We start from the raw sequence: 17,500 nt of genomic DNA on the forward strand, positions 1-17,500 counted from the left end.
CAGTGGAGCACAGCAGCTCCCCACTCTACTAACTGATCAGTCCTATATTTCCTGCCCTGAAGTCCACCTTCAGGCAAAAGCCCTTCTGTGCTATGGCAGGGGGAGGATAAACACAACAGTGATACTGGGCGGGGCTATATGCATTCACCTCTTTCCATCTCTAAACTGTCTTTAATCCATGGACCACCCCTGGGGTTAGGGTGGGGGAAGGCTCTGACAAAGCCAGCTCAGACCCCTTCCACCTGGAGAATAGGTATCACTATGACAGTGCTTTCAAGATGGTATGTGTCTCTGTGTGGGTGTACATGTGTGAGTGTATGTGTCTGTGTGTGTATGCACATGCCTGAGTGCTTCTTATTGTGGATTCAAATTTGTATCCCAAACCACTTGTATATGGAAAGGTGATGTAGGTTTGGTTCTGGAATGTACACAGTGTGGCCCAACCCATGAAAATGACAGACTCCCAATTTCAACTACTTGGTGAGACCTCTTCCTCTAACTCAGAGAGAAAGTGAGGTAACATTGCTGCTGCTGCTACTACCACTACTAGTACTAGTACTAGTACTACTACTACCACCATTATTACCACCAATACCCCCACCACTATTCTACTACTATTACTACCACCATCAGTACCAATACCACTACTACTATTACTGCTATCACTACCAATGCCACTACCACCACCACTACTGCTATTATTACCACTATCACTGCCAATACCCACACCACTATTGCTACTACTACTATTACTACCACCATCGGTACAAATACCACTAATACTATTATTACCACTATTGCCATCAATACCACCACCGCCATTACTACTATTACTACCACTATCACTATCAATACCACCATCACTACTACTACTGCTACTACTACTACTACTGGCAGCTAGAACTGATTCAGTGTTTACCCTATTCCAGGACCTGTTTTAAGTAATTACGGTGGACTAATTTAATTCTCACAATCCTATGAGTTAGGTAGTGTGTTCACCCCATTTTTGAAGAGACTGAGGTAGAGTACAGTTAAGTAAGCTGCCCATAGTCACATAGCTAATTATTGGTAGAGCCAGAATTGCAAGGCACTTAAAAGCCAGTGCCCACACTCTTAACATTATGCTTTACTGTCTCCAAGACAAGCCAAACTTGAAAGAGGGGGCCCTGAGAAGAAACCAATGGCATTTACCTCCATCTATACCCCAGAGACCCCAACTCTACCTTCTCCTGGTTAGCTTCTGAATCAATGCTGTTGAGAGCATTCTCCACCCGGGCTAGTCGTCCAGAGAGTGACAGCAACAGGTTGACCACTTTGTCCAGGTCCCCGATAAACAAGCGGTATTTTTCAAACTCATTGGATTTACAGACAGCTTTCAGGTTGGCCTCCACCTCCTCCCCAAGGGCAGAATTGGCACTGATGTCTTCTAGCAGTCCTCGCTGGGCCTCCCGCAGGACCGACAGTTTTCTGCCAATGCTTTCAATAAGCTGTATCTAGGAGAAATAAACAGGAGAAGGCAAAGGATGAGAATGGGGACTGACAGAAACTGATCTGTGCTTGTAACCTCTGTTTTGGGATCCATGGAACAGATGGCAGGCTCTACCCATTACCAGAAACAAAGGAAACCCAAACAAGTCATGAGCAATTCAAGTTTTTTGAATAGCCACCCTCCCTCTCATCTCTTCATATCTTGCAAGAGTCAGTCACCACCAAACTTCTTGGCATTAGATAAGTGATACCCATGGGCTAATTCTCATTTGCCAGATGTAACTTAATAAACACTTGCTGAGACTATTTTTTAATAGCTTAGTCTTGTTTAATTTATACTTACTGAAATCTGTATTTTCAAAATAAATTTGAACCAGCATATATGTATGTATATATCCCTCTACTCAACATCCCCACCAGCAACCTTCAGTTTGTTCTCTGTAGTTAAGAGTATCTTATGGTTTGCCTCCCTTTCTTTTTATCTTGTTTTTCCTTCCCTTCCCCTATGTTCATCTGTTGTGTTTCTTAAATTCCACATATGAGTGAAATCATATATTTATCTTTCTCTGATTTATTTCACTTAAAATAATACACTATAGTTCCATCCACATTGTTGCAAATGGCAAGATTTCATCCTTTTTGAACACTGTACACACACACACACACGTGTGTGTGTGCGCGTGCACACACACACACACACACACACACACCACATCTTCTTTATCCATTAGCCAGTCAATGGACATTTGTTTGGGTTCTCTCCATAATTTGACTATTGTTGATAGCACTGCTATAAACATTGGGGTGCGTGTGCCCCTTTGAATCAGCATTTTTGTATTCTTTGGATCAATACCTAGTAGTGCAATTGCTGGGTCATAGGGTAGTTCTATTTTTAACTTTTTGAGGAACCTCCACATTGTTTTCCAGAATGGCTGCACCAGTTTTCATTCCTACCAACAGTGTGAAAAGGATCCTCTTTCTCTGCATCCTCACCAACACCTGTTGTTGCCTGAGTTGTTAATGTTAGCCATTCTGACAGGTGTGAGGTGGTATCTCATTGGAGTTTTGATTTATATTTCCCTGATGATGAGTGATGTTGAGCATCTTTTCATGTGTCTGTTAGCCACCTGGATGTCTTCTTTGGAAAAGAGACTATTTAATAAACAGGAATTGGAATGCTTGTGAGAGCATAGGTTGGAAAAGTATTGTCAAATATTTGCCTATGGCTTCATTCATTCCCCTTCAATCCACTGAAGTACCTCTGGTGTGTATGACACTGTGCCGGATCTTCCTTCCCTCCCTCCATTTGGCCTCTGAGGCCTTTTGGTTAAGACTGTGAGTTCTGAAGTCCCAATGACTAGCTTGGACTACTAGCTCTGCCAACTTCCTGGCTGTGTGACATGTGTGAATGTCTCATGGTGTTTTACTTTCTTTATCTGCAGAGTGGGTACAAATTGTAATACCCACTTCGCTGAACTGTAATAAGGACTGAACGACATGATGCATGCAAAGGACTTAACATGGACTAAGTGTTTAATCAAGGCTGGCTGCTATTGTTATTATGCAGTCTGGCCCTGCCCTACCATTCCAATCTCAGGGCTCCAAAACTTTCATGATTAGCTTCTCGTTCTCCTCTGTGTTCACCACACTCACCCTGGTGTTCCTGATTTGCACTATGCAGTTCTACCTGCTCTCAATCTCTTCCTTCACTTTGGCTATTCCCATTCTTTCTTCAGAGCCCAGCTTTGCTCCCACCCTCCCTCATGGAAGCTTCTGCTTCCCTTAATGATGTGTTTCTTTTCTGAACTCTCCTGCCTTTCAGAAATAGGACCTATAGTGTAATTTGAAGTGGCTCATTCCCTGTTTCATGTGGGTACGTTTGATCCCTCTCCTATTGATGGTAAGTTTCTTAAGGGAAGCACTGCCTGTGTCTTCTGATTTGTCTTCCCTGTAGGTATAACCAGTTCTGGAACTCCACTCCCAGGAACGTAGTGTGGTAGAGTGGATGCTGCTGCTGCTGCTGCTGCTATTGTTATTATTATTATTACCAGGCACTCTGAGATAATAGATGATTGTCTACTGCAAAGTCCTAACGAGAATTGACCTGCCCCAGCAGATCAAGCATCGCATCATGGTTAAGAGCATGAACTCTAGTGCAAGAACTACTTGGGCTTGAACCCTAGTTCTGCCACAAAGCACTGGTGTGACCTTGAGCAAATTACTCAACCTTTCTGTGACTCAATTTCCCCATCTAATTTTTTTAATGTTTATTCATTTTTTAGAGACAGAGAGAGAGAGAGGGAGTGAGAAAGAGAGTGATAGAAGGAGAGAGAGAGAGAGAGCATGAGCAGGGGAAGGGCTGAGAGAGAGGGAGACACAGAATCTGAAACAGGCTCCAAGCTCTGAGCTGTCAGCGCAGAGCCCGATGCGGGGCTCGAACTCACAAACCACAAGATCATGACCTGAGTTGGAGTCAGGCTCAACAGACTGAGTCACACAGGTGCCCCTCAATTTCTCCATCTAAAAAAATAGGACAATAGCACCTACCTCATAGTATTGTTCTAATACAGGTTACATGCTTACAATAGTATTCTGTATCTTGTATGTATATACTGAAGTCTGCTTCAGTGCTTGTTTTATTATTATTCCTGCCCAGGTACTCTGGGACCATACATACGTTTGTAGTTTTCTAGCATGTGCTCCTTTCTAGTAGGTTATTTAGACATGTCCAAGGTGACCAAGACCAAGAGAGCCTGATCTGGGTCCAGGGCCTATTATCATATTTCAGAACTGGCCAAAGGTCAGGAGATCACCATGATCTTAAATCTAAAGTGTCATAGGTTTACATTTAGGGGAAATTCTAAAACCTACTAGGAATCAGGAATCAATGATAGAAACAAAGCAACACAATTAGATACCAAAGACTCCCAGTTATATACCTACCCTCTGCTCTCCCAAACAAAAGTCAGTGCCAGGGTCAAGGGAGGGGTGGGGACCAAATGGTCAACTTGGAAAATCACCTACCCATCCCAGCTCTTCAGTTCCCAAGATTTAGAAAGATGCAAGAAAAGAGAGCCCTTTGTTTCTTGGCACCTGGGCTTTGCAACCTGAACTTCAACCCTGGAGAAAGTGTACTGGATAGATCTGAGGAGTCATCACAGACCCTGTTTGAGTTGAGTTGCTTTTCTAGGATATTGCGAATAGGTGACCTTCTTCACCTGTCCTCAGAGACAAAAACTGTCCTAGCTGCCCCTCCCCCTCGCCCCCCCCCGCCCCACCCTGATAATCACTTCAAATCAGTATCTGCTGTTCTGTCCTTTGCCATTTCTGATCATTTTTCTCTTTTCCTGGTCAGACTCTTATTAGGTTTGCTCCTAAAGAAAGGTCCTGAGTAAGCCGGGAGCAGCCTTGCCATGCTCAGGGAACACGTGATCCAAGGAGGTAGGCATCTGGATCAATAAAACTTTGATACCACCATGATTTCAATTACTTCCCTGACATTTTGCTTTGAAAGTGGTGGGGGTGTCTCTTGCAAATGGCCTTCAGTTTTCCTACAGGTCATATCCTGAATGAAAATTATGGGCAGAGGAGCAATTTATGTTGAGTTCAGTTGTCCACAAAGTGGTAAATTGGGCCTTTGGGGTTGCCATGGAAATCCTATTTGCTTATGAAATAAAATGGGTAAGTACAGGGAGGGCAAAGTGATTCCAGGAATTTGATTAGAAAACCAGCCTAGCATAACATTCTCCAGTTCCATCCATGTGAAATAAACCATACAGAGAAAGACAGATACCATATAGTTTCACTCTTATGTGGATCCTGAGAAACTTAACAGAAACCCATGGGGGAGGGGAAGGGAAAAAAAAAGAGGTTAGAGTGGAAGAGAGCCAAAGCATAAGAGACTCTTAAAAACTGAGAACAAACTGAGGGTTGATGGGGGGTGAGAGGGAGGGGGAGTGGGTGATGGGTATTGAGGAGGGCACCTTTTGGGATGAGCACTGGGTATTGTATGGAAACAAATTTGACAATAAACTTCATAATTTGAAAAAAAAGAAGAAAAAAAGAAAACCAGCCTAGTGATGCTTAGAGGAAGAATGGGTAGGCTTCAGAACAACATAATTTCTGTTGATCATTCTAGTGCTTTTAAGAAATTATTGATTATTCTTGCAAATAAATACTAAAGTTTACCAGGCCATAATTTCTCCTTCTCTTGCTTAGTCAATCTATTCCATCTTCCAGAAAGTTACAGAGAATACAGTCAGTGGCTGGATTGGTTAGAACTCATTGGCAAAAACTCTGATGTGCCACGGGAGGTGAGTTACTTGCAAGGCTGGCTTATTTCAGAGGGGGATGTCATGATACAGTAGAAAGTGAGACAGTCTTGACTTCAAGTCCTAGATCTGCCACTTAGTCTGTGACCCTGGGCAACCTAATCCTCTCAACCAGTAAAAAGGGGATCGTTGTCGAATTATTTTAAAGATTCAAGAGACACAGTGATGATGATTATGATTTCTACTACTATTATTACTAGTATTTGCTGGGTCAAAAGGAGACTGGAGAAACATTTCTGCGAAACACAGAGAAGCTATTTTATTTCCATACTGAAAATATGGGAATATACCAAATTGTTCTGGAGAAGTGTAGAGGACAGGTCAACTTCCAGATACTTAAACTAAATGCTGAAAATCTAAGTCATATCAAAAAAATGTCACCTTTTTTTGAGCCAGTTCATGGTCAACTTCTTCCTCTCCCAGGCCAGTCTCTGCCATCTCAGGTTGGTCTTTCAACTTATTCAACAGCTCTGCCTTGGCCACCGAAATATTGTAATAAGCTGAGTAAGAGGTGGGGATCCCTGGGGTCCCTGGAGGAGGTAAGAAGTGCTGAAACTCTTGTCTGTGGAAACAAAGAATGACCATTTGAGCACTTCTGCTGAGAGGCTCTTGACCTTTCTGCTTCTTGATTTCCCCATTTGTAAAAATGGGACCCTGCTTCACCAATGGAGCTATGAAATAAGGAAATAATGGACCAGGAAGCACTGTTGAAATGTAAACAGGCCACATGAAGATTACCTAGAAGCCAAGTCAAGGCCAACTTTGAGAACTTGGGAGGCTATTTCTATGCCGCTGACTTTCATAGGTAGGGGGACTTCTTTAGAGATGATTTGGTTTGTTCATCACCCTACTAAGATCCAGAAAAACTGGCAGGTCCCCAAAGTTCTGGGCTTCTGATCTTCCATGATGCCCCTGGGTTTATGGCCCCAGTGTATGAATCCCCAGGGAAGGAGGCGGTGATAGGGATATGGCTGAGACCTTACCTCTTCATCCTCCAAGACTTCTGACCTCCCTCCTACCCATCCCAGATCCCTGCCTGCTTCTGCTCTATCTAGTTGGCTTGCTTACAAAAGCACCCTGTGGCTTTCCTGGACACTCTCATCATTTCTTCTTTCCTGATGGTGCCACTCCTGCTTGAAATGGCCCCTCCACTGCAGATCTCCCACAGCAAAGAGGTCACCCATGTCCTCAGCAGTGGTCACCATGTTGGAGGCTGGGGTTAAGACCTGTGCCAGGGACTTGTCACGGCCTACCACATATCTCATGAGCTCTTCTGAGACTGCCTGTGAGGCAGGCCTTCGGCCTGGGAAGGGATAGGATCTCTCCACTTCTGGCATATCCCCAGTGGCCCCAGTCTCCTCCATGGTTGCAGAATGAAATGGGGAAAAAATGGGACCAGTGGCACCCAGGGGCTTGACAAGTGGAACGGCAGACCCTGTTGTCTTGGATTCACTGAAGCCCATGGGACTGAGGTGCTGCTTCTCAGAGCTCCAGCCCATGAAAGAGAACTGCTCCTCAGGAAAGAAGTAGCTCTGGCTCCATGCTGGCTTGGGTTTGGACTCTTCTGCCATCAAGGCTTCTGGTCTGGTGTGAGGAAGGAAATAGAAAAGCTTCAATGTCAGGTTTCAGTGATGGAAGGGCAAGTAATTCCACCCATGGTTTATGTGAGAAGGAGGCCAACCCCCCAGTATATTCTTGTTGTCTACCAGCCACCCCTACCCTCCACCTGTCTGTGTCACTGCCCCTTTGCTAACCTCTAGTTGAAAGGAAAAATAGGAGTAACTCATTAGTCATTTTTGCAGCTACTTGCAGCTCTTAGATAAAGGCCAAAAATAATGGTTAAAAGGCTCCACAGCTATTTACTGATTCATGCTATGCTGTCTTCTAATTCATCACACAAAAGAAACTTGGGCATGCCAATATTCCTCATCTGAGGTATTCATTTTACATGTGGGTTTTTAAGCTAATAACACTAATAGACGAGCAATACTAGCTAATATTCACATAGTGCTTACCATGTCCTGGAAGCTGTCTTAAGATGTGTGTGTGTGTGTGTGTGTGTGTGTGTATGTGTGTGTGTAGATGTATCTATAAAATGTAATGCTCATGACAACCATTTTATAGATAAGGAACATGAGAACTGAGAGGGAAAGTGAGTTCACCAATGTCACCAGCCAGTAGATGACAGATCCAGGATTTAGACCTAGGTAAGCTAACTCCAGAATCTATGTTTTTAGCCATAATGCTATATTGCCAAAGGGACAACTTGATATAACATAAAACTTTGCATGTAAGGGCTTTTATGGCTGGACTATATCTATATTAACAGACAAGAGAACATTCTGGAGGGAATATGAATGTATGAACTTAGGGAATTCTTACTTATAAGAAAAATATATTTAGGGTATGTGTGAGAGTTCTGACTCAGAAGTTACTAAAAACACAGAATGAAGAGGAAAAAGGATGTGGCTGTATGCCAATTATATCTCAGTAAAACTGGAAATATATATATGTATATGTATTTTGATGCACCTGGGTGGCTCAGTCAGTTAAGCATCTGACTTCGGCTCAGGTCATGATCTCATGGTTCACTCTGCTGACAGCTCAGAGCCTGGAGCCTGTTCCAGATGGTGTGTCTCCCTCTCTCTGCCCCTCCCCCACTCATGCTCCATCTTGCTCTCACTCTCAAAAATAAACATTAAAAAATTTAAAAAAAACACCTGGAAATATTTTTAAAAGGGTGTGCTAATTATAGACTGAGTTCACAGCAGACACAGCCCTGCACCATATTACAGTGTATCATATTAGGCACTATATGTCCTAGTGTTCCTTTCCTCATAATCTCCACTAATAGGGCAGAGGGTACAGGAGATCTTTGAGAACATATTCTGCAGTTGATAATGAACATTGAAGCAAAAATCAGATTCCTTCTGCAGAGCACTGAGAGGAAATGCATGGAGTTCAGGAAGCAAACTATACCTATACTTGAACCAGTTTTGAGACTTAAGCAACACTTGGAAATTTCACTAACCTGCTCCTACATGTATCATAGTGTTTTCTAACTGAATAGTAGGTGGGTTACAGAGACACTCTGGTTTGACTTGGCTGAAATTAGGATGTCTTTGGGTTTTTTTGCATTTTAGATTCAAAATATGTATCTACTCGTTCTAACACTTCTCCCTTACAAAGCCTTCTTTTTAAAAAAAAATTTAATGTTTATTTATTCTTGAGAGAGAAAGAGAGAGAGAGCGCACAAGCAGGGGAGGGGCCTAGACAGGGAGATACAGAATCCAAAGCAGTCTCCAGCTCTGAGCTGTCAGCATAGAGCCCTACATGGGGCTTGAACTCATGGACTGCGACATCATGACCTGAGCCAAAGTTGGACGCTTAACCGACTGAGCCACCCAGGCACCCCAAAATCTTTTTTTAAATTTTTAAAATGCTTATTATTTTGAGAGAGAAAGAGAGAGAAGGAGAGAGCACAAACGGGGGAGGGGTGGAGACAGAGGGAGACAGAATCTGAAGCAGGCTCCAGGCTCGAGCTGTCAGCACAGAGCCCAACGTGGGGCTGGAACTCATGGACCTCGAGATCATGACCTGAGCCGAAGTCCGACACTTAACTGACTGAGCCACCCAGGTGCCCCTCCCTTACAAAATCTTAAAGCCACTTCCTTCTGGTTAGAACTCTATGTTCTGCAAGAATCTGGAATAAGATCTCAAGGAGCCCAGAGATCCTATGAGGATGCAATGGGCACAGTGAACCAGACGGCCTGGGTTCTGGCTACCTGTGGTCTTCTGCAGGTTCCTTTAGCCACTTGTAATTCCTCATTCTAAAAGATGCAGCACACCAATGATATCTATTTCATAAGTTGGTTGTGAAGATTAAATCAATCAACACATAAAAGTGCTTACTTTAGAACAATGCTTGGCACATAGTAAGCAGGCCAAAAATATTAGCTATGTTGGGAATAATGCTGTTCCTTAAATCTAAATCATTCAAAGAAGCATCTGTAATTGATTTTTTGCAGCCACAAGCTAAAGCTGTGTGCAAACAAATGTTTCTCCTCGCATCCCAAAGTCATCAAAAGAAATAAATCTCTGGAACAAGTTACAAGATCTCTAGTAATAGCAGTTTCTTTCTCTCTGGTCAAGGGGCCAAGGTACATGAAGGAGGTACATGAAGGAGGAAGGACTAGGAGGCTGAAAGGGGCAAGTCTGGGGCCTGGAACTACTACCTCTTGTACACACTGCCCTACAGGGAACAAGAGGGCCTGGTAAAGTCTCGGCCTATTGCAAGAACAAGATCTCTCTGAGAAAGGCTGCCTACAAGGGCAAATTAAGCATAGGTTTTAGAGTCACAAAGATCTAACTTTGGAATCTTTGCTGTGCAATTCTGAGTTAGTCTCTTATCTTTCTTAGCTTTAGTTTCCTCATCTGTCAAATGGGAGTAATTAATGGCCCGCAGTCATATAAAATGACTACCAGTGTCTGGCACACAGCAAATGCTTAATACATGTTTGACCCTTCATTTTTTTGTTCTTTCTTCTGAAATGTTAAGTGCCTACTGTGTGCTAGGTCGCCTTCCCTTCTCCCTGCTGTGACCAGTAACAATCACAGTCACTTTCCACAAAATGTTTTCTAATTACAGTAAGAACGCTTCTGGCTAGACGGATAGCTTGAGAAGCAGGTGCTAGGGATCTGACAGATTCTCACAGTATCTAGGAGCCAGGCCCTGTAGTGCCTTACTGGTGGCACCTTATGCCAGAAAACTTCTCACTTAGCTCCAGATAGCCCAGATCTCAGTAAAGGATTTGTGTGTCAGTAAAAGACACGATAACAAGGTTCTTCTAAATGTTTTATTTATGTTTGAGAGAGCGTACAAGTGGGGGAGGTGCAGAGAGAGAGGGGGACAGAGGATCTGAAGTGCACTCTGCACTGACAGCACAGAGCCCGATGTAGGGCTTGAACTCACGAACCTCAAGATCATGACCCGAGCTGAAGTCAGATGCTCAACTGACTGAGCCACCCAGGTGCCCCAACAAGGTACTTCTTTTTTTTTTTTTTTTAATGTTTTTATTTATTTTTGAAGGAGAGAGAGACAGAGCATGAGCCAGGGAGGAGCAGAGAGAGGGGGAGACATAGAATTTGAAGCAGGCTCCAGGCTCTGAGCTGCCAGCACAGAGCCCGACGCGGACTCGAACTCACGAACCGTGAGATCATGACCTGAGCCTAAGTTGGACGCTCAACCGACTGAGCCACCCAGGCGCCCCCCAACAAGGTACTTCTAATAGCAACAAATCTCAGGCAAGTTCTTTCTATAAAGGGATTTAAAGAAAGCACTTCTGGGATAGATACCAGGCCCCCCCACCCCCCACCCCCATCAGAGCATTGCTTGAGCTCTCAGCAGGATGACTGGCAGAACTGAGGCCCAAGCTCCTCTGCTTCGGAACCAAGCGGACAACCAGGTGCTACAGGGCATGCAGATGAGCGCTGGCACAGGGAAGCTGACACGAGCAGTCCTGGGGCTAGACTACACTCCTGCTTTGGTCTCCCTGCCCAGGCAGCTCACCCAATCAACTACCACCTATTGCCCACTGAGGCAAATGCAAAGAGGCGGGGGGACAAGGGTGGGGGGAATAGAGAATGTGGAAGAGGAAAAGAGTGCCCTTACCTATTGTAAGGAATAAGCAGGGCACAAAGGGCCCAACTCCAGGTATACCTTTGCTGCTGGGGGTGAGGGAAGAGCTTAGAAGCCCAGGCAGGGCCTAGAATGGAGGTAGGTCAGGTTGTGAGCTGGCCTCTTATTCTAGAGAGCAAGCAAAAGAAAAGGCAGAAAAGGGCCTGAGCCAGGCTTTTGGGAAATGCCATAAGGGAACAAGGGTTTATGCCTTCTGGCTCAGGGGTGCCTGGGTGGCTCAGTTGGTTGAACATCTGACTTTTGATTTCGGTTCAGGTAATGATCTCTCGGTTTGTTAGTTCGAGCCCCACATTGAGCTCTGCGCTGACAGTGCAGAGGCTGCTTGGGATCCTCTCTCTCCTTCTCTCTCTGCCCCTCCCTTGCTTTCTCTCTCAAAAATAAATAAACTAAAAAAAAAAAAAAGTAATGCCTTCTGGCTCACAAGCCTGAAACTGATGCATACCTTAAAGACAAACTGAGGAATAATAGTGTATTTTGATAGTGATATTTAAGAACACCAGCAGCTACTATTTACTGAGTACCTACTATGAGCTACACGTGGGGCTCTAGGCTTTATACAAATTATCTTCATATTTACAACTGTGTAGAATAGGTATAATCATGCCCATTTTCCTGGTGAGAAAAATGAAGCTGGGAACAGTTTAATTCATTGATCAAAGGTCACACAGCCGGGAGGTGATATTGCAAACTCATGCTGCAGCCTCTTTGGGGACCTTTCTTTCATAAGCACTTACTTGGGGGAATCAGTGGTCTCCTTCTCTGATGTTCTCCAAAGGCCACCAATACCATAATAGCAAGGGGGCTGAGCCTTCTCAGGTTGAGAGCTCAAGTGTCCCCTTATTGGAGGCAGGAAATTGCTGGAATGGAGACCAAAGGACTCTTGCTCTGCTGAGAGGCTTTCTGATCCCTGCCTTGAATCCTCCAGGTGGCCAAAGCCCGGGGGTTGTGGCTGCTCCAGGACCTCTTCAGGATTGAGGGCACTGGTACCAGTGGTTTCTGAACTGAAATACTGGGGTGGCAGCTCCTCCTCCTCCTCCCCCTCCTCTTCCTCCTCTGCCCCTTCCTCCTCTTCCTCCTCCTCCTTCTGCTGCTGTTGCTGCTGCTTCTGCTGCTGCTGGGCTGCACGGAAAAGCCTGTACTTCTCCCAGTTGGGAGGAGGAGGGCGAGGAGGAGGAAAGGCCTTCTTCCTGGCTCCCAGAGGATCCGGTTGGGTCTCAACCTTGGTAAAGAGCTCTCTCCTATGCTGCCGCCAGGCCAGGGAGCTCTGGGGCTCCAAGCTTATATGGCTTTCGGAGAAGGCACGGTTGCGCAGTGGGTGGGGCATGGAGGCCATGGAGCTCCCCTCCTCATAAACAGAAGTTTCCTCTGTTTTTTTTGAAGAGTGCTTGAAGTCTGCAAGGAGGTCAAGAGAAGAGACTGCTCGGTAGCTTGACAAGCCCAGTGCTGGGTTCTCAAGGCAAGGATCGAACGGAGTTGCCCACGAAAAGCTAGCCTTGGAACGAGCCATTTCTCTGCAAAACAGCAAGATGAGGATTGTGTAAAACAAGCAAGTTGCAGGTGGCCCCCTATTTTGGATAAAATCATTTATGTAAAATTTACAACGGCCAAAAACAGATGCAAATATTCATAGTAGATGAAATAATAAGAATAGTAATACTAACACATAATATTGATAGCTAACACCTATTGAGTGTGTACTAAGTGCCAGGTACTGCTTTAAGTGCTTTCCCAGTGTTAACTTAGTTAATACAATAACCCTAGGAGGTAGCTATTATTATCATCCTAATTTTACAGCCAGGAAAACTGAGGCATGGGCAGTTTAAGTAGCTTGCTCAGGGTTGTAAAGCTAGTAAGTGGTAGAGCTGGGATTTGAACCTGGACAGTCTAACTCCAAAGTTGGATACATGCACTACACCCACTCTGTAGCACTCAGATTGAATGTGCTGTGTACTGGGGCTTACAAATCTGGTTATCCTGTTATATTGTTTTTGTTTGCTTTGTTTTTAATCACAAAAATTTTAAATATTTAGAAACATACAGAGATTGCTATAATAAATATTCATGTTCCCACCTACTGCCCAGGATTAGCACATTTTATTAAAAAATTTTTTTTTACATTTATTTATTTTTAAGAAACAGAGTGAGACAAAGCGTGAGCAGGGGAGGGGCAGAGAGAGAAGGAGACACAGAATCTGAAGTAGGCTCCAGGCTTTGAGCAAGAGGTCAGCACAGAGCCTGATGAGGGGCTTGAACCCACAAACCATGAGATCATGACCTGAGCCGAAGTCGGACGTTCAACCGACTGAGCCACCCAGGCACCCTGGATTAGCACATTTTAATACCATGCCATCTATACTTTATGATTTTTTTAAAGAAATGCTAATAGCCTTTGTTTCACTCCCCACTTCTATTCCCCTGATGCCTCTCCAGATGCAAGCTATATCATGAATATGGCATGTTTTCTGTCCAAGCTTTTATATTAGCACCAAAAAATATCAAGCAGGAAATTTACAAATGCTTGCTACTTGGGGTTTAAAATAGATCCTCCTAATGCAATTCTCCTCAGAATTCTCAACAGGAATTTTTAACAACAGCATTTTTTATTAACCTGCAAAATAAAGTAAGATATAATATTAAAAAGTATTTTGCTACAGAAGAAATGAGGGTAAGGGATTAAGCATGTTATAAAGCAATTATAATTAAAACAGTGTGTTACTGATTAATATAACAGAATGAAAACTCCAGAAACATATCAAGCTATCTATAAAAACATCATCTATAATTCACCTTCCATAACAAGGAGATAAAAAATGATATTAAAAAATGTTTTGAGATAACTGCAAAGCAGTGACATTTAGAGCTGTACCTTCTATTATATATACCAAAATAAATTGCAGCTTCAAGAGTTAAGGGTGTGTGTGTGTGTGTGTGTGTGTGAGTATTTTAATAGATATATGTGTATACACGTATATATAGTATATGTTTATAAGAAAAAAACACTATGAGAAAATTAAAAAGACTATCACTTGTGAGGCAAAATGAGATTCTTATAAGCAATAGAAAAAATATTTAAAGAAAGAAGTATAGGTTTATTTAAATATATACAAAAATATGCATAAAAAGGCAAACTTCTGTCTAATAAAGAGTGACCAAAGTCAAAGGACATCTCTTTAGACTCAGAGTATAAAGAGTTAAGCCCTCTATACCAGAAGATCTGGGCTTCCTGCTGTAGCCTGTGAGCAATCAGCATCATGCTAAGTAAGTACTGCTTAGTGACAGGAAATTCCAGCAGTTTAATTAAATCATCAGACAGAATACCCATTCAATAGTCATGTTGAAAACCGAGAATATTTCTTTAAGAAATAATAATATACATAATGATAGCCAAGCTCAGATAGAATAAAGAACAAAATCTCTTTCACTTAGCTCATCTCCAGTCCCCATCCTGGCTAGCTCATCACTCACATGGATCAGAAATTCACATCCATAATCTCATTTGGGCCTTTGGCCACCTATAGTTCCTTAGGATTATAACAACTCCTTGTGTGCAAACTGTTCCACCTGGCATTTCCTCCATCAGGAAACAAACAAACATGATGGTTATTGTAAAGTAAAAGGATGACAAATGCTATAAGCAGAGGCCTTTCCTGACCACCTTATCTAAAATAGAGATGACTTATCCTTAATTATCCTTTTTCTGTTTTGTTCTTTCTCAGTACATACATCCCCACCTAATATTATATCACATATCTAATTTTACTTGTTTATTTTGTGCTCTACTAACTAAAATGTAAGCTCCATGAGAGCAGAGATCTTGTGTGTCTAATTTATCTAGTACCTAGTGCCTGGTACACAGTGGGTATTTAATAAATATTTGCTTAATAAATAAATTAATGAACAGAAATACCATATTATCCAGTAATTCCACTACTGGGTATTTAGCCAAAGAAAATGAAAACACTAGTTTGAAAAGATATACGTACCTCTATACATTCACTGCAGCATTATTTACAATAGCCAAGATATAGAAGCAAGCCAAGTGTCATCAATAGATGAATGGATAAAGAAAACAGATAAATGGATAAAGAAGATGAATGGATAAAAAAGATGGTATGTGTACACACACACACACACACACACACACAGAGGAATTGTATACAGCCATAAAAAAGGATGAGATCTTGCCATTTGCAACAAGATGGACCTAGAGGGTATTATGCTAAGTAAACTAAGTCATATAGAGAAAGATAAATATCATATGATTTTCTTCATATGTGGAATCTAAAAAACAAAGCAAACAAACAAAAAGCAGGAATGGACCCATAAATATAGAAAACAACCTGATGGTTGCCAGAAGGGTGCAGGTGAGGGTGGGGGTGAGCTTGATGGGCAAAATTGGTAAAGGAAAATGGGAGATACAGGCTTCCAGTTACCTTTGTGAGCATAGCATAATGTATAGACTTCTCAAATCACCATGTTGTACACCTGAAGCTAATGTAACATTGTGTATCTACTATAATTCAATAAAAAAATAAATGAATTCATGCCAAAAAAAAAACAACAGCCATGATATTCATAGCATAAAAAAGTTGAATTAAAGGCAAAAATCAACAAATAAGACAAAGAAGGGTGCTATAAATTAGTGGTTAGAATGCATGATTAAGATCTAACTACTCTGAATCTTTATGTATCAAATAACATAGCATCACAATTCAGAAAGAAAAATCCATAGGAAATGCAAAGGCAGAAAAAAGGAGAAATAAACTATGAGACTGTTTCAGCTGATGACAGACATGACAGTCAAAACAAAGATAATGGGAACATTTCAACTTCTCTATTTTCAAGGGTCCATTTAACCTTTTTAAAATTGACTACATATTAAGCCAAAAAGTGAAATAAGTACAAACTACAGCACCTACTCATACCACAACAACACTAGAAATTAGTAACAAAAATGAGAAAATTTTCTATGTATTTCTAGTAAATAGAAAATAAAAGGGAAAACATATTCTCCTTTCTAGTCAAAGAAGAGCTCTAATCTGAAATTGTAGAATACCTAGAAAATAACAACAAGGAAAATATCAGAAACTAGAGAATATGACCAATTAAAGCAGTAGTCAAAGGAAAATCTGAAGCCTTTGATGCTTACATTAATAAATAAGAATAAATTAAAATCACTGAATTAAGCATTGAGCAAAAGAAGTCAAGAAAACAGCCACAAAAATCAACCCAAACAAAGCAGAAAGAGAACTGATGGCAGAAATTAACATACTTGGATATAAATGATAGAATTAATAATTAAAGCCAAAAGCTACTTCTTCAAAAGAAAACATAAAACAATAAAAAAGATAAACCACTTGCCAATCTAATTAAAACCCTAAACACACAAAATTAGAAATGGAGAAATAACCACAGTTACAGAGTAAATGAAAAGAGTAGGAGAATAATTTGCTCTACTCTATGAAAAGAAATTTGAAAACTTAGAATGGTTTTCTAGGAAAACAAAAATTACCAAAACCGATTGCCAAAGAATGGGGGTATCTAAACCCACCTGTTAACCATTGGAAAAAATGTTGATAAACTTGACAAAAAAGCACACTCACATGGTCTTGCATTAATTCTATCAACCTTCAAGGAACAGACAACCTCAATACTATTTATACTTCCTAGACTCTAGAATCTATTGAGGGAGAAGAAAAGAATCCTGTGTAATGTCAATACCCAAACTCAACAACTAGAACATACATAATGAAAAACTAGAAACCATTTTCACCTAAGAATATGAATGCAAAATTCTCACCATTTTTTCTATTTAAAAACATAAATATTAGGACATTAGTACATATCAGGAATTTATTTATAAACTACCAACATATATTGAAAGTGCATGCTCAAAAAATTCTTTCTGAAAAGGGTGCATGATCCAGAAAGTTGGAAAACACCAGTCTGGAACAGTTGTTCCTAATCAACATGGCTCCTGATC

General features: G+C 41.8%; 1 protein-coding gene across 2 annotated transcripts in view; it reads right to left on the reverse strand.

The window, feature by feature from the left end:
• SHROOM4 (shroom family member 4) overlaps positions 1-17,500 on the reverse strand; it is a 278,831-nt gene that overhangs the window by 981 nt on the left and 260,350 nt on the right. For both annotated transcript variants that reach the window (XM_058714369.1, XM_058714371.1), the window contains 4 exons: positions 12,252-13,028; positions 7,254-7,403; positions 6,201-6,381; positions 1,224-1,493 (listed from right to left, as the gene is read on the reverse strand). In XM_058714369.1, coding sequence (XP_058570352.1) covers positions 1,224-1,493; positions 6,201-6,381; positions 7,254-7,403; positions 12,252-13,028 — 1,378 coding nt within the window. The remainder of the gene's footprint in view (positions 1-1,223; positions 1,494-6,200; positions 6,382-7,253; positions 7,404-12,251; positions 13,029-17,500) is intronic.

This window comes from Neofelis nebulosa, chromosome X, assembly GCF_028018385.1.
Source record: "Neofelis nebulosa isolate mNeoNeb1 chromosome X, mNeoNeb1.pri, whole genome shotgun sequence".
Classification (NCBI taxonomy): Eukaryota; Metazoa; Chordata; class Mammalia; order Carnivora; family Felidae; genus Neofelis; species Neofelis nebulosa.